The sequence below is a fragment of the Xyrauchen texanus genome, chromosome 45, assembly GCF_025860055.1.
Source record: "Xyrauchen texanus isolate HMW12.3.18 chromosome 45, RBS_HiC_50CHRs, whole genome shotgun sequence".
NCBI lineage: Eukaryota > Metazoa > Chordata > Actinopteri > Cypriniformes > Catostomidae > Xyrauchen > Xyrauchen texanus.
This window is the reverse complement of record NC_068320.1, coordinates 25,948,244-25,973,003: the sequence shown is the minus strand read 5'-3', so window position 1 is coordinate 25,973,003 and position 24,760 is coordinate 25,948,244. Positions and strand designations below refer to the sequence as shown.

The following is a 24,760-nucleotide window of genomic DNA, read 5'->3' as shown; positions in this document are numbered from 1 at the left end:
GCCATTAAAATGCACGAATGAACGCTGTTCAGCGGTGGAAAGGTGGGTTATAAAATATGGTTTCCAACCTGATTTTCACAATTAAAGGAATAGTTCTCCCAAAATGAAAATTCTGTCATTATTTACTTGATGTATCCCTGTATGCTGTTATGTTTGTTCTGTGAAACACAAAAAAGGAGATATTCTGTAGAATCTTCAGGCACCTCGATGTTCAATGTGACTGTCAGGCTCCGAAAAGTGCAAAACGCATCATACGACTATATTCTTATATTCAGAGTCTTCTAAAGCCATACTATAGATGGAGGAACAGAAAAAAAAATTGGACAAAAGTTTTATTTGGTGTCTTTAACTATTATGTACTTAGGCATGTAATACAATGGACTTATTATTTATGATTTGAAATAAAGTGCACGTAACTGTCACGTAACTAACACTTTTTAATGGGTAAAATGGGTGGAGTAGTGGTGGTGGTGGCGTAGTGGGCTAAAGCACATAACTGGTCATCAGAAGGTTGCTGGTTTGATCCCCACAGCCACCACCATTGTGTCCTTGAGTAAGGCACTTAACTCCAGGTTGCTCCGGGGGGATTGTCTCTGTAATAAGTGCACTGTAAGTCACTTTGGATAAAAGCATCTGCCAAATGCATGAATGTAAATAGAAAAGAAAGGACAAGGTACGTTCATCAACATGTGCACGCCAAGGCCAGTTGTGGTCTTAAGCCAGTGTATAACTGCACTACAATCACACTGTGTACAATCGTACTGGGGATATTACTGCTGTGTTGATAACCGGTCACGTTCATTTGGAGCATGCCACGCATGTGCAGCTAATCAGACCGGGAGTGACATTAAGACAAGCACTATTCATTCTTTTATCTTCCTTATTCATCCTTTGGTGGATTTACCACTCATCTAACTTTAGCATTTCAATATTTTTTGCACAAACCACCTAAACCTAATCGAACCCCTAACCCTACCCCTAAACATACCCCTACCTCAACCACAGTAGAAGCAAATGTTGAATTTGTGACAATTTTGCGGACCAATATGTAGTTACGCAATAAATCAATTATATTGTATGTATTTTAATGTTATTACATAGTAGTTAAAGACACCTAATGAAAAGTGGAACCAAAAATGGAATAATAATAATAATATAATAATAACCCTCCTCAGAAGCTCTGAAATCTAATTTGGGTTCTTGTCAAGAAAAATGGTGTGTTGACACGTTGCACTTTTGACATCATTGACCCACAAAGGCATTAGTTCTCATGTGTTTCGCAACCAAACTAAATAGATCACACTGTGGCTCATGTGGTAGAGCGGGTCGGCTGCTAATCTCAGGGTTGGCGTTTGATTCCCGGCCCACATGACTCCACATGCCGAAGTGTCCTTGGGCAAGACACTGAACCCCAAGTTGCTCCCAATGGCAGGTTAGCGCCTTGCATGGCAGCTCTGCCGCCATTGGTGTATGAGTGTAAGTGTGTGTGTGTGTGTGAATGGGTGAATGAGCCACAGCGTAAAGTGCTTTGAACACCGCTAAGGTTAAAAAGGTGCTATATAAGTGCAGACCATTTACCAATTACAAAGCTATCATATATCTACTGAAGACTCTGAATATAGCGCACAAGCCATATGGACTACTTTTATGGTGTTTATAGTCCTTTTGGAGCTTGACAGATGTTGTCAAAATACCAAAAAAGGGACTATAATGTCTAAGAGAATGATTTTTGGGTGAACTATTACTATTAAGTCAACAAAAACACTGGCATAAACAGAATACAGAAGAGAATCCTCATAAAAATAAGTATAAGGTTTGTGATTCTGTATAAGATCAGCACATCCTGTCTTGACAGTGACGGGAAGAGAATAGCTCTGTTTCCGCCAGAATAAGTGTGCAGTGCACTCATCCCAGTGTAACCTCCATGCTCGATGGACAGCACACATTATTATGAAGACTCACTATCTCTGACAGAAGGCTGCAGAGTGCAGACTCCTCACCAGCCTTACAAAGTCTATGCGCAAGTCAGTTATTCTTGGCTTTTTCTCAAAACTAACCTCATTAAATTGACAAAACACACATGTTTCTCTTTGAATTGGCCTGGAATAAAGCCATAAGGAGCCCGGGAAGAAAATAGCATTATCACTCACCAGCTGTAGACCTTGCTGAAAACTTGCTTGACCCCTGCTGATATTATTGGATGAATCTGAAAGGAGACCTTCAGTAATAGGGTTATACAATAAGCAATGGCTGGACTGACAGAGCCACTGTAATGATAGACTTCATGATGTTCCTGGACAATTACTTCTGAAATATGGCAGATCAATCATCAACCACGGACGGGCCGTGATGATATACCACCAGTTCATCTAATGAGAATACAAAGAAGACAAGAATCTGACAAAGAACAAAGCCCACCTCTAGAGTCGACCTCTACTGCGTTCCCCTCGCAGTATTTTTGCGTTCCCTCGCAGTAGTTTTGCGTTCCCCTCGCAATAGTTTTGCGCTCCCCTCGTAATAGTCTTGCGTTCCCTCGCAGTATTTTTGCGTTCCCTCGCAGTAGTTTTGCGCTCCCCTCGTAATAGTCTTGCGTTCCCTCGCAGTATTTTTGCGTTCCCTCGCAGTAGTTTTACGTTCCCCTCGTAATAGTTTTGCGTTCCCTCGCAGTACTTTTGTGTTCCCTCGCAGTAGTTTCGCGTTCCTCTCGCATTAGTTTTGCATTCCCCTCGCAGTAGTTTTGCGTTCCCCTCGTAATAGTCTTGCGTTCCCTCACAGTATTTTTGCGTTCCCTCGCAGTAGTTTTGCGTTCCCCTCGCAGTAGTTTTAAGTTCCCCTCGCAATAGTTTTGTGTTCCCCTCGCAGTAGTTTTGCGTTCCCTCGCAATAGTTTTGCATTCCCCTCGCAATAAGGTTTGCGTTCCCTCGCAATACGTTTTGCGTTCCCTCGCAGTATTTTTGCGTTCCCTCGCAGTAGTTTTGCGTTCCCTCGTAATAGATTTGCGTTCCCTTCGCAATAGTTTTGCATTCCCTCGTAATAGATTTGCGTTCCCTTCGCAATAGTTTTGCATTCCCTCGTAATAGATTTGCGTTCCCCCCGCAATAAGGTTTGCGTTCCCTTGCAGTAGTTTTGCGTTCCCCTCGCAATACGTTTTGTGTTCCCCTCGCAGTAGTTTTAAGTTCCCCTCGCAATAGTTTTGTGTTCCCTCGCAGTAGTTTTGCGTTCCCCTCGCAGTAGTTTTGCGTTCCCTCGTAATAGATTTGCGTTCCCTTCGCAATAGTTTTGCATTCCCTCGTAATAGATTTGCGTTCCCCTCGCAATAAGGTTTGCGTTCCCTCGCAATGCATTTTGCGTTCCCTCGCAGTATTTTTGCGTTCCCTCGCAGTAGTTTTGCGTTCCCTCGTAATAGATTTGCGTTCCCTTCGCAATAGTTTTGCATTCCCTCCGAATAGATTTGCGTTCCCCTCGCAATAAGGTTTGCGTTCCCTTGCAGTAGTTTTGCGTTCCCCTCGCAATACGTTTTGTGTTCCCCTCGCAGTAGTTTTAAGTTCCCCTCGCAATTGTTTTGTGTTCCGCTCGCAGTAGTTTTGCGTTCCCCTCACAGTAGTTTTGCGTACCCTCGCAATAGTTTTGCGTACCCTCCCAATAGTTTTGCTTTCCCCTCGCAATAAGGTTTGCGTTCCCTCGCAGTAGTTTTGCGTTCCCCTCGCAATACGTTTTGTGTTCCCCTCGCAGTAGTTTTAAGTTCCCCTTGCAATAGTTTTGTGTTCCCCTCGCAGTAGTTTTGCGTTCCCCTCGCAGTAGTTTTGCGTACCCTCGCAATAGTTTTGCATTCCCCTCGCAATAAGGTTTGCGTTCCCTCACAATAGTTTTGCGTACCCTCCCAATAGTTTTGCTTTCCCCTCGCAATAAGGTTTGCGTTCCCTCGCGGTAGTTTTGCGTTCCCCTCGCAATAGTTTTGTGTTCCCCTCACACTAGTTTTTCGATCCCTCGCAATAGTTTTGTGTTCCCTCTCAATAGTTTTGCTTTCCCCTCGCAATAAGGTTTGCATTCCCTCACAGTAGTTTTGTGTTCCCTCGCAGTAGTTTTGCGTTCTCTCGCAATAGTTTTGTGTTCCCTCTCAATAGTTTTGCTTTCCCCTCGCAATAAGTTTTGCGTTCCCTCGCAGTAGTTTTGCGTTCCCTCTCAATAGTTTTGTGTTCCCTCTCAATAGTTTTGCGTTCCCTCGCAGTAGTTTTGTGTTCCCTCGCAATAGTTTTGCGTTCCCTCTCAATAGTTTTGTGTTCCCTCTCAATAGTTTTGCGTTCCCTCGCAGTAGTTTTGTGTTCCCTCGCAATAGTTTTGCGTTCCCTCGCAGTAGTTTTGCGTTCCCTCTCAATAGTTTTGTGTTCCCTCTCAATAGTTTTGCATTCCCTCGCAGTAGTTTTGTGTTCCCTCGCAATAGTTTTGTGTTCCCTCTCAATAGTTTTGTGTTCCCTCTCAATAGTTTTGCTTTCCCCTCGCAATAAGTTTTGCGTTCCCTCGCAGTAGTTTTGCGTTCCCTCTCAATAGTTTTGTGTTCCCTCTCAATAGTTTTGCGTTCCCTCTCAATAGTTTTGTGTTCCCTCTCAGTAGTTTTGCGTTCCCTCTCAATAGTTTTGTGTTCCCTCTCAATAGTTTTGTGTACCCTCTCAAAAGTTTTGCATTCCCTCTCAATAGTTTTGCATTCCCTCGCAGTAGTTTTGCGTTCCCTCTCAATAATTTTGTGTTCCCTCGCAATAGATTTGCGTTCCCTCTCAATAGTTTTGCATTCCCTCGCAGTAGTTTTGTGTTCCCTCGCAATAGTTTTGTGTTCCCTCTCAATAGTTTTGCATTCCCTCTCAATAGTTTTGCATTCCCTCGCAGTAGTTTTGCGTTCCCTCGCAATAGTTTTGTGTTCCCTCTCAATAGTTTTGCGTTCCCTCTCAATAGTTTTGCATTCCCTCGCAGTAGTTTTGTGTTCCCTCGCAATAGTTTTGTGTTCCCTCTCAATAGTTTTGTGTTCCCTCTCAATAGTTTTGCTTTCCCCTCGCAATAAGTTTTGCGTTCCCTCGCAGTAGTTTTGCGTTCCCTCTCAATAGTTTTGTGTTCCCTCTCAATAGTTTTGTGTTCCCTCTCAATAGTTTTGCTTTCCCCTCGCAATAAGTTTTGCGTTCCCTCTCAGTAGTTTTGCATTCCCTCGCAGTAGTTTTGCGTTCCCTCTCAATAGTTTTGTGTTCCCTCGCAATAGATTTGCGTTCCCTCTCAATAGTTTTGCATTCCCTCGCAGTAGTTTTGTGTTCCCTCTCAATAGTTTTGTGTTCCCTCTCAATAGTTTTGCATTCCCTCTAAATAGTTTTGTGTTCCCTCTCAGTAGTTTTGTGTTCCCTCTTAATAGTTTTGTGTTCCCTCTCAAAAGTTTTGCGTTCCCTCTCAATAGTTTTGCATTCCCTCGCAGTAGTTTTGCGTTCCCTCTCAATAGTTTTGTGTTCCCTCTCAATAGTTTTGTGTTCCCTCGCAGTAGTTTTGCGTTCCCTCTCAATAGTTTTGTGTTCCCTCTCAATAGTTTTGTGTTCCCTCTCAATAGTTTTGTGTTCCCTCGCAATAGATTTGCGTTCCCTCTCAATAGTTTTGCGTTCCCTCGCAGTAGTTTTGTGTTCCCTCGCAATAGTTTTGTGTTCCCTCTCAATAGTTTTGCGTTCCCTCTCAATAGTTTTGCGTTCCCTCTCAATAGTTTTGCATTCCCTCGCAGTAGTTTTGCGTTCCCTCGCAATAGTTTTGTGTTCCCTCTCAATAGTTTTGCGTTCCCTCTCAATAGTTTTGCATTCCCTCGCAGTAGTTTTGTGTTCCCTCGCAATAGTTTTGTGTTCCCTCTCAATAGTTTTGTGTTCCCTCCCAATAGATTTGCTTTCCCTCGCAATTGTTTTGCATTCCCTCGCAATAGTTTTGCGTTCCCCTCGCAATATGTTTTGCGTTCCCTCGCAATATTAAAATTGTAAAATTGTTACCACAATATTACTACAGTAAAACCATGACACCCACAAAATTATGATTTTTATTACCAAAGTTTTTGTTTTCCCGTATTATCACTATGGTTTCACTACGTATATAATCGTTAAAATATGGTTACTGTAGTAAAACCATGGTTAATTTATTGTGAGGGCACGCAAAACTTATTGCGAGGGAATGCAAAATAAACTCAGCAAATAAGGAAACACCCCTTTTTCAGGACACTGTATTTTAAAGATAATTTTGTAAAAAGCCAAATAACTTTAAGACCTTTATTGTAAAGGGTTTAAACAAAAAAAGTTTTATGAACATGCACCTGTGGAACGGTCGTGAAGACACCAACAGCTTACAGACGGTGGCAATTAAGGTCACAGTTATAAAAACATGGACACTAAAGAGACTTTTCTAAAAAAATAACGATGCCCATGGTCCCTGCTCATCTGCGTGAACATGTCTTAGGCGTGGTGCATGGAGGCATGAGGACTGCAGATGTGGCCAGGGCTATAAATTGCAATGTCTGTACTGTGAGACGCCTAAGACAGCACTACAGGGAGACAGGAAGTACAGTTGATCATCCTCACAGTGGCAGACCATGTGTAACAATACCTGCACAAGATTGGTACATCCGAATATCATACCTGCGGGACAGGTACAGGATGGCTGCAACAACAGCCCGAGTTACACTAGGAACGCACAATCCCTCCATCGGTGCTCAGACTGTCCGCAATAGGCTGAGAGAGGCTGGACTGACGGCTTGTAGGCCTGTTATATGTCAGGTCCTTACCAGATACTGCCTGTTACATTTGCAAGTCAGTCCGCCTTTGTTCAGGGGGGGACATTTCATTTGCTGAGTTTATTTCAGAAATAACTTCCCGCACTGTCCTCTAACGGGCTCCATAATTTTATTGTGAATTTTTGTATTATTTTGAATTTGTGTTGAAATCTGACCTAGACACGTTTTCGTGTGATTCATCCATTTTGGCATAAACGGCAAAGCATTCAAAGCTTCCCAGAATCCTCTTTCCACATGCACAATTGAGATGAAAGTAGGAGTAGGTGCGAATTTGTTTTCCTCCAGACTCTGATTACATTGCAACAAACCAAAGTGTGACATTTCCGGTGAAACATTTCATATAGAGATTGCTCAAAGAAAAATGTTCTTGCCTGTCACTGTCATCCTACAAAGTTTTCCAAAAATAGCAGATTGCCTGGATTCTGACACCTAAAATACACCAGACACATCTGAAATATAAAAGACCACCTCCACCGGGCTGGGGGGAAGGGGTCCGCTGTGCTCTGAATAAGATGTATAGTGACTTTCTCCCAACCTGTTCAGTGTGCATCCTGACAGCTAATGCTTTTATGTGGATTAGCATTTCCTCTGACATATGCTGGGACGTATCTGTGTCGCTACCCTTGTTTAATGCAATAATGTAAGCACTGTGACTGCTTAAAACAACATTTGAGAGCGTTGTTAGAGGCTTTAGTTGTTTACATTCAGAATTGTCATTAAAAAACATTATTCAGTTGCACGAAAACTTCACAAACAACCCAGTGATTAGAATGAAAGCAGCCACATTTGCATTTGAATATATCAGTTTGCCATTCTTCTAGCAAACCTTTTTGGTTTATTTAAGAGACATTTTGTTTTGGTTATATAAAAACGTTTAGAAACCGTTAACTAGAACGAGCATGTAGTGTGGGCGTTTACAGGTATAAGAAACATACATATCAGGGAGGGGGAGTTACCCACACATATGCTCTACAGACTTCAAAAACGATTCACAAGAATCACCTTCGTATAGAGAAAGGTCACGACACACAACACACAGCCATTGAGAAACCTTAGAGAAACGTTACTAAATGCAGAAACACACCACGTGACATTAACACCGTGTCTACACTGAACACGTCAAAAATAGATCAATGCCTTTATAATTACTGGAGCTGTCTAAACGGCAATTTAGGCTGCAAACTTGTCTCATGAATGAACGCTATTAAAACGACATCTTTGCAAACTGAGTTTACGCGCCACGCTCAAAGTTTCGCTGCAGTTTCTCGGTGAAATGTATTTTAGAGGCGCTACAACAACTGTGCTTTTTATTCACTTTCACACAAATCACGACTGCAACACACTTACTGTAACGCATCATTTCGTAATGTTTGTATCACCTGATAGTGTGTTAAACTTTGCACTCAAAGTCAAACAAGTGAGACAAAAGTATCATAGAAGTGACACAAAAATATGTGGTTGCTTAAGAGAATTCACTTGTCATGTCACGTTTGCTTTTAAAATACTATCGGTTAGGTTTAGGTGTTGGTTTACCTCTCATTTGAGGTAGGACACTATTGGTTAGGTTTAGGTTAGAAAGGTACAAAACGAATCTAATCTAAACTAATATTCACCTTAAAAACTTTGTCTGATTACAACATAATTTCACTCGCTTTTGGCACCCCCACAGGACATTTCACTGCGAATCTGAAGCAAGCATGTAATGAAGCACGTAATATCATTTTTCAAAAATGTTAGTTTGAGATCTGGCTGGGAAATTGATGGATGCCCCATTCAGATGTTTGTTTTTTAATAAATAAAAATATCAAGCGTTTATTTTATTGTAAAGAATTACATTAGTCATGTAGGCTATTTAAATAACACTAGGCTTAATCCAGCAAGTGATGTTTCTGGTCTTTGGGTATAAATAAATATAACATTTCTGGGTTTGTAATTTGAATCTTTGGTTTCTAATGCAGTTGTAGAAATGCTAATGTTGCGTAAAAAAATTATTCCAGGTTTAATACCAATTATTATTTTTTTTATATATATATATATATATATTTTATATTACATTTTATTATGTTAGCTTAAAAAACATTTATTCTACAGACATTGACAGAATGGCCAATGGTTCAAATGTTCGCGATCTATCTGTCTGTCTGTCTGTCTGTCCTATCTATCTATCTATCTATCTATCTATCTATCTATCTATCTATCTATCTATCTATCTATCTATCTATCTATCTATCTATCTATCTATCTATCTGTCTGTCCTATCTGTCTGTCTGTCCGGTCGTCCGTCCGTCCGTCCGTCTGCCCGTCCGTCTATCTATCTATCTATCTATCTATCTATCTATCTATCTATCTATCTATCTATCTATCTATCCTTCTATCTATCTATCTATCTATCTATCTATCTATCTGTCTGTCTGTCTGTCTGTCTGTCTGTCTGTCTGTCTGTCCTATCTATCTGTCTGTCTGTCTGTCAGTCAGTCAGTCAGTCAGTCAGTCAGTCAGTCAGTCTGTCTGTCTGTCCTATCTATCCATCCATCTATCTATCTATCTATCTATCTATCTATCTGTCTGTCTGTCTGTCTGTCTGTCTGTCTGTCCTATCTATCTATCTGTCTGTCTGTCTGTCTGTCCTATCTATCTATCTATCTATCTATCTATCTATCTATCTATCTATCTATCTATCTATCTATCTATCTATCTATCTATCTATCTATCTATCTATCTATTTGTCTGTCTGTCTGTCTGTCCTATCTATCTATCTGTCTGTCTGTCTGTCTATCTATCTATCTGTCCTATCTATCTATCTATCTGTCTGTCTGTCCGTCCGTCCGTCCGTCCGTCCGTCCTTCCATCCATCCATCCATCCATCCATCCATCTATCTATCTTGCTATCTTTCTGATTATCGTAGGCTACACCAACATTAATTTGAAAACTGTGTTTTTGTTTCTGAAACGCACTCCGTCCACACTGCCATTTTCAAGCATTTACCAAAGGTTTCTCGTCCACACCGAAATGTATGACAATTTAAAATTACTACATGCAAAGAAATCGCCATTCCATGTACGGACTGAAATGCAATTGTCCTAATGTTCCGTCACCAGACAGCAATTCCGATGAAATTTCCCGTCGCCTTTGAAGGAATGCAAGGTGAAGGTTGTACAAAGAACTTTTATCTTTAACTACGTTACCAAAGTGGATAGCAGGCAATCGCGCTACAACATGGGCCGCCATCGTGATAGATTTGGGTTTAATGGATCACATGACCTACAAATAAGTTGCCATTTTCAGATATCACCATTTCCCCTGTCCACACAACCACACGAAGACACCGTTTTCAAATGTATCCTCTTCGGAGAGTGTTTTCGAAAAGCTCAGTTTTTGCTGTCAAAAACGCAGTTTCAGTGTGGATGGAAAGCCAAAACGTAGAGAAAAAGATGCGTTTTTAAACGAAAACATGGCCTTAAATGATTTTTGCTTGTCTAACTGTTGATCCTGACTTAAAGCTTTTAAAACTATTTGAAACTGTCAAGAGCACAGGGTCCCAAGCCAACATCAAAGTCCTGACAAACTTTACCAATCTTTATATTTTACTGTAGGTGAAGTCTTACATCGAGCTCACAGCTCATTGGTCTGTGGTTAGCAAACATTTGGAGATGACATGCCGTCGTAACGCTTCAAGTGTAGACACAGTGTAAATGTGGAAACAGAGTGGCGAAAAAGCTAAAGTGGTTGGCAGTGCAAAAAAACTTTAAAACCAAAAGCAGTCACTATCTTAGTGTTTGTATACTGTATATTTTAAAAACTATTATACAAAAAATTGTATTACATAATTATCAGTCTACATTATTTTCTTCAAAAGAGCAACATATCAGATGTGGTAAAAGTATTTACATGGGTACGACAAAAGAGTGTGCTTTCACAGTACATGGTGTGGCATTGTTGGCACTATAATTCACTCAAACACGAATGCACACATACAAATAGCGCAAACTCAGCAGTGCGATCCAGTCGCGGTGTAGCTGGACATTTCTCGGCGTATAGTGCTAAACGGCGACAGCTCCAGTTCAGTGGTGCACTCGTGCTCGTTGTCGTCACTCGCTGTGGCTGAAGAGTGAGCCGCAATTCCGCACACATCCATGCAACAGCAGCAGCAGCAGCATTCCAGGAAGGCACGACCGAATGGTCTGCACAGGCAGAGCAGCAGCACTGGCGTAACGGCTGCTCGTAGGAAAAGCAGCAGTTGACTGAGCAGGTGCAACAACGCCATGGTGCTCTGCGCCACCCCGACCGCCATGTACGCTGAAACCATGTTGCACACATTCTCCGGAACCACACATGCGCCATAGACGATCGCGAGCGCCACTACGGTGCAGTTCATTTGGCTTTCCAATCGAATCTGCTTTTTGTTGCCTCTAGCGCAGCCACGTTCAGCGCGACGGATTCGGCGGGCGGTCGCGATCGAGCTGCCGATGGTGAAAAGTGTTGGCAGGCAGAAGTAGCAACCAAAGCACCACCACAGACGGGCGCCCTCATAGGTCAGTCCCAGGACGTAAAGCGTGTCGGGCAGGGAAGTTGAAATGCGAATCAGGCAGCGTTCAGATGTAGGGTTGTCTACCGTGCCGTCACCGTTTTCAGACACCAGCTGGCGGATCAGGAGTTCGGGCAGAGCGAGGAGTAAGGCACCGATCCAAATGACCGCCAACTTGGCCGCAGTGGACGTGCAGTTCTCGATCATCTCGTAGTACATCTGCACGTTGGTGGCGGCACGGAAACGGTCGATGCAGAGCGCGCACAGGGTGAATGTGGTCACACCTAGGGATGCCACCTGTAGGTAAAAACACACAAAAACAATTTAGTTTGTGACATGTAATACTTTTGAGAATTGCTATTCGTCACCAAGTATCTAATGATACTCCCATAAGACTAGTGGATGAAAACACATGTTTGGACGTTTGGCATCTTGATGAACCTACGTAGTTCTACAGCTGGAAACAGCCTCCATGTAATTGTTCGACACATACTATCAGGTTTGCAGAATGTGAGAGAAATGTCTCTAAAATGTATAGCTTTTATCTGCCGTGTTATAGTCTCCTGCAGGCCCAGCCATTAATTCTATAGTCAACAGACCACACTAGGCAGTGCTCCAAAACTCTTTGAACGCACACTTCCTGTTGACAAATGGGACATTTGCCATGACTATTGCCACAATAAACTGTCTGATATGAAAGAGTGTTTAGAGAGGCAAGTCAAATAGAACAACACTAATGAAAAGACGACCACAGGAGAGATTCTTGGCCACGATTAAGCAGCTGCATCCCAGCGGATGATGCAAACCCAAATGAAAAAGGAAACTAAGTGTTTGTCTTCATTAGCATAATTACTGAGCAATCAGGCACATCAGCGTCAAGGAGGAGACAATTAGGGGAACGACGCTCGTGCCGTTGCTGGTTGCTGAAGCAGGTACGCGCCAAGTGAAAACCAGCCCACCTCCATCTCAAAACGCAAATCGGTTTTATGCTTCATCATCGAAACAAAAAGCAAGCTGTTCAGCGTCTATTATGGACCATTGTGTCCATTAAGATGCTTTAATGGCACAACATTACATCCAAAGTTGTGAAAAGCATCCATTCTTTCCCCATTAGATGCCCCGTTGGGCGTCACACATAACGGTTTTCTGTCTGGATTCGTAGGATGGGTACAATCAGCGTCCTGATTGCATAGTGGGTTTCCAATGGGGCTGGCCAACATATTTACTAGAAATATAAAATAAAGCCACATTGTGAATGTTGAAGTTATTTTAATGGCCTTGTGTTATTAGGCTAAATTCGCAATCGTTCCTGCTCTTGCAAACTGTAAGAATGAGAGTGTTTAAATAGCGTCTGATTTAAACTTCAATAGCAAACATTGCGTTAGAGTGGTTTGATTCATTTCAGTGAATATGTTAAAACTGTCCATTTTAATAAATCGATTCATAACTCTTATTCAGTGATCCACGCACGTTATCACTTAAAAACGTTCACAGAGGTTTTCTTGTGGCATTTTCCATGTACACATTTTTTTTTCATAAAAGATTTATTCAAATTCGAGTATTTTTGTCTTGTTTTCCAGTAAAATATCGAAACATTATTAAAAAATATTCTTTAAAAAATAAAAATGAATATTTTATATATATATATTAAGTAGGGCTGTCTATTTAACACGTTAATTTAGTGCGATTAATTTGACAAAAAATAACACGGACCATATTAAGGAAGATTCTTGAGAAATGCAAGCTTGTAGTACCACCTGTTTACTCCAGAGGGCAGTAAGTGAAACTTCAGCTGTGTGGCAATGCACAGTTTACACAGTGAAGAAAACACTTCAGTAGGCAGAACAACACAAACATGCGTTACATTCTTGCATTCAAAACACTCTAAGGAGCGCAAATGCGAACTAAGAGATCTCAAGATTTGTTTAAAGATTGAGTATTAAACTATATTTAATTTGACACAGTGAACTAAACATTTTGTTTATGTCGCAACGCACCCGAGACCAGGGCCGTATCAAGACAGTGTGGTGCCCCTGGGCACTATACCTCAAAAGGCCCCCCCCCCCCCAAAAAAAAATGTTCGATCACGCGCGCGCACACACAAACACACACACACACTCCAGCATTGCAATCTTGATCAGACTGTTCATTATGCGAAATAGAGCGATATGTATCGCTATTTAGTTTTACTTATTTTTATACCGTGTATTCTCCGTGTAAATTGCGTGCACCTAGACGTGACGCCTGCATCGTTTCGGTTCAATACTGAATAACTTACATGTACCGCCCCACCCCTAATATTTATCTTCATTAATGTCCTCTTCCTCACCCGAGTCTTCCTCGCTCCTGTCTCCCCAAGGACAAGGAGAATATCCTCATTTGCCTGGCGGTCATCGCCGACACCCTGACTAACATTAGCAGCTGCTGCATCTCCCCGCTAGCAGCCAGCGGTGTCAGACTTAGTGCTGCTGGTGTCTGCAATTCCCGTGTTCTCCCAAAAAACTAGTGATTTAACAAAAAATGTGTCGATCCCTGGAACATTTTTTATTGTAGCTAAACGCCTAGCGTCCTTCTCTTTCTTTAATCTTCTTTTGCGAAAACACTCAATTGCCGCCTGTCCATTTTGGATTTTGATTCATTTTCTGTAGTAGCCGTTAAAAAATGACACATTTGCGCTGTAATTGTTGTGGACCAACTCAACTGTGACAGATTGGGGAGGGGGAGTGATAGTGGTCATGTAATCTTCATTTATTTATAATTTATTATTATTATTATTATTGTTAAATTAGTGTTCATAAACAAGTTATGTATGGTCTTTCAAGAATTTCAAGTTAATAATATAACAATTTACGAAAAATATTTTTAAAGCTTGTGTCATGTGGTGCCCCCTAGTGGTTGTGAATGGTTGGTGCCCCTGGGCACTGGCCCAAGTGCCCTTATGGATAATCCGGCTCTGCCCGAGACGCTACACAAGCATGTCTGACGCAGGTGTAGATTGACGGTCCTTAAACAAGCCCTCATAATAAATCTCCAACTGATTGACAAATTCACTTGTGTAATGGATTGCTGTGAACTGTGTGTCAATGATTGACTTATGATCAATAATATGGTATTAAACTAATACATTGTATTCTAAAGCCAATTTATATTGTCTTATCAATGATGAACTCTTCTGCTACAAGAATGTAATTCACTTTAATTATCTGAATATTTTAATATATATATATAATTTTTTAATATTTAAAGATAACTATGTATAATGAAATATTTATATAAATATGTATAATCATTATATATTGAATTATTGTTATATGAGGGGCTTTCTCAGCAAATATTTGTATATGCGATTAATCACGATTAATTAATCGGGACACCATGTCATTAATTCGATTAAAAATTGTAATCGATTGACAGCCCTAATATTAAGCATAAACCCTAGAACAAGACAAAAAAAAAAAAAGACAAATATTTTTTTCTTGTTTTACGGATGTTTTGATATTTCTTTTACCAGAAAATATGACAAAAATATTCAGTACATATACTTTTATGCATTTGGCAGCGCTTTTATCCAAAGCGACTTACAGTGCACTTATTACAGGGACAATCCCCCCCGGAGCAACCTGGAGTTAAGTGTCTTGCTCAAGAACACAATGGCGGTGGTTGTCGGGATCGAACCAGCAACCTTCTGATTACCAGTTATGTGCTTTAGCCCACTACACCACCACCACTCAAATATTCAGCAAGATTTGTTTTTTTGCTGTTATAGTATATATATATATATATATATATATATATATATATATATATATATATATATATATATACAGTAAATATATCATACTTGTGTTCATTTAGTGAAAATCATGGCTTGATCATTTTGAACTAGATTTGTACTTTGTTTTGAATTAAATTTACAATAAATGTAATTGTCTTGTATTAAACACATTGCTACGGCATCAATAACTGTTATTGTTTTTAATTGTATTTCCACTTATTGAAAATAAAATCACTTTTAAAGTGAATATACAATATATAAAATATATAAACCTATAATTTTGCAATTTCGTTTCTTAATGCTAGTAGCACAGAAACACACTTTCAGACATTTCCGAGCAAATCCATAATTCATAATATATGTATGAAATATCCTTAAAAGGCTACAAATATTGGAAATGATTCTTTAAGCTATATTGCCCAGTTTCCAATTGTTATCAGTAAAAACAAAACAAAAGATGTCTGGCAAAAGGAAAGTACACCGTGTGTGAAAACACAAATATTAAAACAGTCTAAAAGGATAGTTCACATTCTTCGAGGGGGACAGAAAAAATATCCAGCCCATTAGGTGGCGATATGCACAAAAAATGTGAATCGCCAAAAAACAGAGGAAGACCTCTCGTGAACGTGCATATCCCACACTTATCATATCACTTCTAAAGACACGGATGAAACCACTGGAGTCGTGTGCATTACTTTTAAGCTACCTTTATGTGCTTTTTGGACCTTCAATGTTCTGGTCAACATTCACTAGCTGAGATATTCTTCTAAAAGTCTTCATGTGTGTTCAGCAGAAGAAAGAAAGTCATACACATCTGGGATGGCATGAGGGTGAGTAAATGATGAGAGAATTTTCATTTTGGGTGAACTGTCCCTTTAAATCAGAAAACAATTGAACATCTCAGAACTTTTGAGAAGATGAAGAGAGGAGAAAATGGCACAAATGAGTTTAAATAAAAAGCGCATGGAGCCAATACCACCAGCTACTTGGTTAACGTGCAGTAATCCTGTGGTTTGAGTCACACGTGCTCTCTTTCTTTCACAGTTATCAAATCTAAGGTCTCTCTGGTCTCCATGCACGTCACACTTTACTGGCAAGCAGTCTAGACCATGACTGACAGCTCTCCGCCGAGTACAACCGATCTGACACTCGCTGGCATAAAGATTTCCTCGCAGCAGGTGACGACGCCTGCAACGCTCTTCACGAACGCCTCATTCTTTCTCTGATTAAGAGCCACTCCTCTCAGATGGAGGAGCTGCTTATTAATCTGGTTTTAACGTCCGCTTTCAGACGGTAACTTTAGGGCATTTTTTGGCTAGTGCCTGAAGGGAGGGCAATAATTCTGAGATACAGTCAAGTGTGATACTCTAATGCATGAGACTGCTGGAGACAAAAGCTTTTAAAGTGATACTGTTATATACGTATTACCAGCACAGAATTAATCTCATACAAACATCCACAGAAATTTATCCACTAAGTGGGAGTCAACAGGCGGCAACAAAAACAAGATAAACGATTTATTAATAATTTGTTCAAATCTCTATCCCTATATACAGTAGAGTAGAGCTATAGGAGAGCTATACACCACTAATAACAGGAACAATTTATAATCACCATATGTTAACGGTCATTTTTCAGAAAGTCTCCTTGAGAAGACAATTTTGCAAGTGTTTCAACATTTCAAACGGCCTCTCTATTAGCTCCAACAAAGAGCAAAGAGACGTGATTCATTATTTAGAGCTGCCAATGAAATTTGGAATAATTGACAGATATTTCGATGGATAAAAATGTCATTATATTTGGTGCTTCTGTCACACTGGAGCAAAGCAGAGCTGTCCGATCTGACTCTGAAACATGCCCGCTAACACACAGGATGTGCACAGTGAAAAGAGAACAGCAGATATAGAGGCAGCCTTCCTACAAATCTGTGTCTGTTGTGACTAGTGCAAAAAACACAAGTCAAAATCCTGCCACTGCACGGACACGCCACCTTAAGATCTGCTTGACCTACCCCAGTGAGAAGTGTCAGAGTTCTGTTAAAAATGGTGGCATAGTGGGCTAAAGCACATAACTGGTAATCAGAAGGTTGCTGGTTTGATCCCCACAGCCACCACCATTGTGTCCTTGAGTAAGGCACTTAACTCCAGGTTGTTCTGGGGGTTTGTCCCTGTAATAAGTGCACTGTAAGTCGCATTGGATAAAAGAGTCTGCCAAATGCATAAATGTAAATGTAAATGTATGTATCTGCAGATACAGGACACATTTAAAGGGACAGTTCACCCAAAAATGAAAATTCTCTCATTGTTTACTCACCCTCATGCCATCCCAGATGTGTTTGACTTTCTTTCTTCTGCTGAACACAAATTAAAGCTCTGTATATTCATATAATGCAAGTGCATGGGGACCAAATCTTTGAAGCTCAAAAAGCACATAAAGGGAGCATGAAAGTACTCCATTTATCAAGTGGTTTAATCCATGTCTTCAGAAGCGATCTAGTTAGTTTTTGGGTGAGAACAGGACAAACTGTACCACATTTTTCACCATGACCCCATTTCCACCTGGTATTAAGGTGCATTTTGGATGATCCGATCACATGTGGTCAGCTATTCTTGGAAGTTTAATGCTAAAGTGTGCTATTTCTGCACCAGTAACATCACCAAATGTAACTGCAAGAAAATTGCGTTGTAGCTCAACTGATAAAGTTACACTTGCGATGCAAAGGATCGGGGTACAGGTCTTGAAGAGCATGCGAGTCAACAGGTGAGCCGAAGGTGTCATAGAAGCACCACAAAATGATAAAGTTGCTCCAAAAATTACATTTTTCATTTTACTATCGGTTAAGTTTCGGTTTAAGGTTCAGTTTTGTTGATTTAAAACTCGATAGAGCATTAACCATAAAAACCTCATCTGTCTGGGAGAACATTTAACTCGCTTTAAGCGCCACACAGTGGTCATTTCACCTCAGAACTGCAACAATACGGGTAATGAACCACATAACAAACCTTTTGCAGAAATGTCACCGCAGTCATAGTTTTAATGACATCAGGCTTAAAAATAAACATTTCAGCTTAAACACACACACCATGATTTCGGTCCTCCCGATATGCATGCATGCTCCTGGCTCTACCTACCCCATTTAATCACAGCACAGCACTATGTGTACCTCCAGAACGCCACAGTTACCCTGCTCTTCCTCCAAAACTCGCCGTACCCCACCCTTCATGCTCTCTAAGGCAACTTGAGCCCTATTCGCTTGCACATAATCTGCCTCTCTCCGAAAAATAGACAGGTGAACATCATGAAACCCGTCAAGAACATTTAGGTCAATTTTAGACCCATTAAGATTTTTTTTTCTGCATTGTGCCATTTTTTTCATGACAATTAAGCACATTTACCCCCCACTACTAAAATGTAAAGTGCCAACATAACATTTCCAATATATCCATTTAACACTAGTGCATAAACTCTATGTCGATACTTCAAATGTCACGAAAAACTGGTTTGGAAACACTATTTGTTGAGAAAATTGGTATTACCGCAAAAAGGTAGTGTCACATGACAGAGTTTACCCCAATTGTTACCCTGTGTTAATCATGACGACAGTATACATCCTTGAAAGCCAATTTATTGTACGTGATTATGATTGATCTTAACGGCATATAGATCAGATGCTGCAAACATGACACTTCCAGGAGTGCCAACACAAATATCTCGTATCATGCACCGGTTATCGACAAGGGACAAGGAGAACAAATGAATTGCCACTGTTTGCGATTCATTTAATCGCGGTAGACGTTGCTTTGCAGAAAGTTTCTTTTACACACCATTCAAAGTAATAGATGGCAGTCATGGAATTAGCCCACAATACAAAAAACAAGATGTTTTAAATTAAAAATAAATACACAATATTAAGAGAAAAACATTAGTGTTCTTTTTTGGAACTTTAACATAAAGCCCAATTCTAAAAGATTATTGTTTTGCGTTTGAAAAAATGCCGGCAAAATTCCATGTATTAAATTAAATAAATTACCAAACGAAAAAAGCACTAAATTACAAAAAATGAATTTTTTTTTTTTTTTTTTAGACCTACACTGTATATATGCCTTTTCTTTACACAAACTTAAGTTAGCCTTACCCTGTTCTGTAGATGAATAAAGTCGGCTAAATGACGTTCTCAGAATGTTCTGCACTTTCTTCAAGGCTATAAACTATCAGAACTATTTGTCCAATACTTTCAGAAAAGGCGCTTTTGAACATTTTAAAACGTTTAAATATGTTAAATCTAACCCTCTTTACCTCATAACACATTTACTGCTTCTTCAGTTCATGTAAATTTGCATTGTGACACTAAAATACATTTTAGATGACAATCAAGTTCAGTTGGTCGTTAAAAGTTGCTGGAGAAATATGCGGGACATAATGCAGTTGTGATGGCGATGCTTTTGATTAGATAATTGATCAAAATAGCCTATTTAATATCAGGAATGTATCATATATGTAAATCCTGATATTACACCGGGACATCTGGGAGGCGAATTAGCGATAAACACACATCTCTGTATGGAAACGGCTTAAGGGCACAAAAAAAGTTTTTTAGGGATGACGTCATCACGCACACCATATTCATCGATAAAAGGCCATTTGAATGTAAACGGGCAGAAGACGGCAAATTTTGCTAAATTTGTTTTACGCATTTTCACTTTGTCGATAATAGTCAATTATGTCAAAATAGCGCGAAAAGTGGATGGAAACTAGGCTAATGACTATTTTAACATTAACGCACCCTTGGCCCCGCCCACTGATGCTTCAGTTCGTAAACAGAGAGAGAAAGCAGTACAAATGGGGACACCAAAGGGGACCCATCTGGACTATTTTAAATTGCTTTTGTATTTAAACATGCACAGACAGACATCTTTGACCGCTTGATACATATTTGGGCCGCTTATAAAAGACACGGTGTCAAGACACTAATCTTATTGTGCTTTTTTGAGCTTTTCTATTGTGCTTTTGCCCATCTGTGCTATTTTTTCAAAATTTTTGGTGTATATAAAACATGCACTGGATGGACATCTTTGACCATTTAGATGCATTTCCGGTGATGTGCATTTCAGTGCAGGATGATACTGGAAATTGTATGTGGATGTGTCTTCACTGTATTTCAGCATGGATTGCATGTTTTTTTTTTTGGCTCATATCAATGTGGATTGCTTGAGAAACAGTCATACTTTGATTCAAGCTTTGCAAAGGAACTGTTATTGAAGGATGGGGCAGTTAAAAACACGGTCAGCGTAACACGCCACAACGGACGTTTCCATGGTAAACAGCATCATTGATTATAATGGGTTCTATTGCTTTTGACGTAACATGACTCTCGCATCCGGTGTAGACGGCGTGTGCTTGAGATGAACAGTTTAATATATTCGGATGCAATGTGTTGGATGTGCGTTATATGTAAACCCCGAAATTTAGTTTTATAATGTTGTGGCGTTTTGTTCATTCTCTTCAGATTGAGATTCAAATATGGCTGATTTCGAGGGGCTGCACGCTGCCAATCATAACACTGGGCATTTATGTTGACATTTTAAGGAGGCGCTTATGCCAAAACCCGAGCATTTCAGACAGAGGGCCAGAGACAGGGTGGAAAATTATCATATATTACAAAATTATGTTTGTATGTTTCAATGCAACAAATAAAAAAAAACGTAACTAACATTATCAGTGGACATCAATAAAACAAAAACAAAAAATAGCATTTCAAATAATCTGAATGGTCCTAAAATAGGCTTCATTTTCTTCATGCAAAATATAATTTGTCATATTTCTCTTTTAATTTTGGGGTGAAATATGACCCTAAACATGTTTTTGTAAGATACACCCTGACAGGTGTTTTTCTTTTTTTTTTCTTCAGCCAAACACAAAAGATGCTACAGTGTTCATAATTATTTGACACTAAAGAAGAGTGATCTGGGCTGAAACTGGGTGTGGTGAGGAGATTATAATGGAAGTGCAGATTTCACAATAACTAATAACATGGTTATGTGAGTGAAGTGGGGCAGAGGTCAGGACACAGTCAGTGCAGGTGGATGCTCTTTGGAATAAAGGGTACACTGTAGTATTTACCAAAATAAGACATAACTCACAATGCCAGTTTCAAGTGTACCTCTCACACCTGTTTTAAAGCAAAAAGAGCAAATCTGCATATTATACTACACTTATTACTGCAAGAAAAATTTTAGTTTTAAGATTACTTAAATCTAATGTCCTCGCCACCACAATGCTAGAGTGTTGTGGGCACTTTCCAGGAACTTACTATGTGGTTGCTAAGTGGTTTCCAAGGCATTGCTATGCGGTGGTTACTAAGGTGCTAACTGTTTTTTTAAATGTTGCTATCACGTTGCTAGGGTGCTCTGGATGATTGCCATGGCGTTGCTATGTGGTTGCTAAGTGGTTTACATGGCATTGCTATGTGGTTGCTAGGGTGTTTTGGGTGGTTGCTAAGTGGCTTCCAGGGTGTTGATATAAAGATGCTGGGTGGTTGTGGTTTGTTTCCAGTGTATTGCTATGCAATTGCTAAAATGTTGCTATGTGGTCGCTAGGGTGTTCTAGATTATTTCCATAGCATTGCTATGTGGTTGCTAGGGTGTTCTGGGTGGTTGTTTAGTGTTTTGCTATGCAGTTACTAAGTAGTTTTGGGTGGTTGCTTGGTGGTTTTCAGGGTGTTTTTTACTGCAGCTATGTGGTCACTAGAGTGTTTTGAATGATTCCCATGGCATTGCGTGGTTTCCAGGGCATTGTTGGTGTTCTGGGTGGATGCTAAGTGGTATCCAGAGTGTTGCTATGCAGTTGCTATGATTTTCTATGTGGTTTCTATGTGGTTACTAAGGTTTTCTGAATGGTTTTTAATGTTGCTATGTGTTCACTAGTGTGTTCTGGATGATTGCCATGGAATTACTATGTGGTTGCTAGGGTGTTCTGCGTGGTTGTTTAGTGGGTTTTCCAGGGTGTTGCTATGCAGTTACTAAATAGTTTTGGGTGGTTGCTAACTGGCATCCAGGGAGATGCTATGCAGTTGCTAAGGTGTTCTGGGTGGTTGCTAAGTGGTTTTCGGACATTGCTATGCAGTTGCTATGGTTTTCTAGGTGGTTGCTAGGTGGTTTCCAGGGCATTGCTATTACAGTTGTGGTTAGTTAGGTGTTCTAAATGGTTTCTTCCTTCGCTATGCAGTTGCTAAGGTGTTTTTGGTGATTCCCTGGTTGCTATGGTAGTCTGGGTGGCCATAATGTTATCAGATAGCAAGTCTCCTCAACAAGCTGCACGGTTTAAGGTACATGATGTCTTTAGTAATTTATCTTTACTTTGGGTTAGGAGTTTGTTCAAATCTAAAACCATGAGTATAAGCAATATTAATAATGAAAAGCAGTCAAAACATTCAAAATCTGATGTGAATTAACATAGGGTTCATTACCTCAATATACGGTATGACTTTACAGGTGAACTGGCCCAATAACCAGGTCTTAGTCAGTTCGTGGAACACCACGAGAGGCAGGCAAGACAATATCAGCGCCAAGTCCCAAATGGCGAGGTTGGCCAGAAGAGCATTTGAGATGCTCCTCATATAGTAATTATGGCACACAACGCACATTATTGCTATGTTCCCTGTTATTCCAACAGCAAAAATAAGGACTGCAATTATAGTGATTGCATACGCCCCGTACGTCTCGCTAGTAACGGGGTAAAAAGGGTTGGGGAAAAATTCGCTCTCCTCATCCTCAGCATATGGAGGTGTCATTGGAGTTGCATCCCAAGGGTCATCTACCTGTTTGGTCTGCAATTCAGTATGTCTGGTGAGATCAAAGGGAAAATCTGTGGAGGTGAGAGCCACAGGTTTGGGCAATGGTTCCCAAAGGGTTAAAGATGATCTCAGGGCGCTATAATAAGTTTCGGGTGGTGCCAAGGGGCCACCACCTTTATTCGGGCCCCTCTTTATGCTCTTAAATGTTTTCTTGTGGTGCTCCTTTGTGCCTCTTTTGCGTCTGTGGTTTCTCTCGTGGTCCCCTCTTTTGCTAATTGAATAGGGCTTGGAGTTATTGTGTCCACTTGCTGTTCCCATGGTAGCTGACATCTCACCATTCAACTTTTTCCTTTTATGTCTCCGCAAGAGCTTGTGCAGGTTCATGCCATTCTTTGTGACTGCATGCATCCTGTTTGACAAGAGATGTCTGTATTCATGTTTACCTTTGCTTTCCAAAAGCATGTGTTTGATGTCAAAGGCAGGTGTACCTGCTTGATGCCTCATGGCACTGGGATTTGGATCGGAAGAACTCCTAAGAGTGATGTTGCTAGTTTCTTTGGTGTGTGCATAATGATTTTCTCCATGCAGCATAACATGTGGACACCCAGCAATGAGAAATATGGTTCTTAAAAGCAGCACCTGCATCTTCAATGAGCCAACGGTGCTGAAGATCATTGAAAAATCACTCTAAGGCGCATCATATTTTGCTAGATTCACATTGTCGGAGGAAAAGTTCAAGTTCGAATGTTCATTTACTTTGCGTACAAATCCAAGGAAATGACTTTTTCTCTGTTATATCCACTCCAGTGCACATTCCCTGTAGTCCATGCAAAAGAAACCCTATTTAGGGCTTTGCTTTCCTCTTCTCAGAAAAGTGCCAGTAAGGCGTTTTCCTCTCCAAGCGCGATTATTTCACTATCAGTCGCGTCTCTGTTCATGAAGCGCATTGCATCCAAGCAAGCAAGCGTGCAGGAGTCGTTTGCATTCCGTTTTCTACGGGGCGCGGCAACCTGGAAATCGGAGTGGCTCCTGCGCCTCTGCCGTGATCCTCTATCTGTGTGCGGTGACGCGCTCTTAGGCGCGGCGGGTGTGCGCGCGGGGAGCTGCTTCTAAACCCTCCGCCCCTTCAGCTTCTCCTCAGAGTGAGTGAGTGAGTGAAGAATGACTGAAGAAAATGGACGGACTCTCCCCTGGCGGATAACCTTGTTCTGTCAAGCCGAATCCATCAGCATCAGCCGCCTTGGACCACCGCAGCTGGAGTCAACCACGCCCCGCTCGTGCGTGCGTAATACGCATGTGTAATTACGCATGTCAACAGAAACATAATCCTATCAGTCTTGAGTGCAACACGAGGCTTTACGAGTGATATTATAACCTGTAATAACTGAATGTGTTATGCAGAGTAATACTGCAATATAATTTATATGATATGACATATGCTACAATATGTTAATTGTGAAATTTATCACCATATATCATATAATCAATATATCATACTAGCGCAATTTTTCATAAATTATTTATTATACATTTTCTACAAAATGCACATAATACACAATACACCTTCAACATAAAAACATGAATAAATATTTAGTTTTATGGTCTAATAAATTATTCAAAAATACATTACACAAAACAATTACATGCATACACCTCTTCTATGATAAACATGCTTTCAATTACTGAGTTTGAAGTTATTTTGATATGTTGTCTGGGAGTTAAATTCAAAAATGTCATGTGACGCAACCATCCGTAGACAGTAAAAAGATTGAAAGACTCATTAAAAGCTGTTAATAAATGTTGTCATGAGTTGTGAGGAATAATCTATTATTATTACTTCTAAAAAACAAAACAAAAAAAAGCAGTGATTA

The 24,760-nt window shown here is 40.3% G+C and overlaps 1 protein-coding gene across 1 annotated transcript; it reads right to left on the bottom strand.

Moving 5' to 3' along the window:
• Positions 1-7,590: 7,590 nt before the first annotated feature.
• LOC127637549 (prosaposin receptor GPR37-like) lies at positions 7,591-24,117 on the bottom strand. Its single transcript, XM_052118651.1, has 2 exons — positions 22,563-24,117; positions 7,591-11,619 (listed from the first exon to the last, which is right to left on the bottom strand). The coding sequence occupies exons 1-2, from the start codon at positions 23,562-23,564 to the stop codon at positions 10,786-10,788; spliced, it is 1,836 nt and encodes a 611-aa protein (XP_051974611.1). The 5' UTR covers positions 23,565-24,117; the 3' UTR covers positions 7,591-10,785.
• Positions 24,118-24,760: the final 643 nt, after the last annotated feature.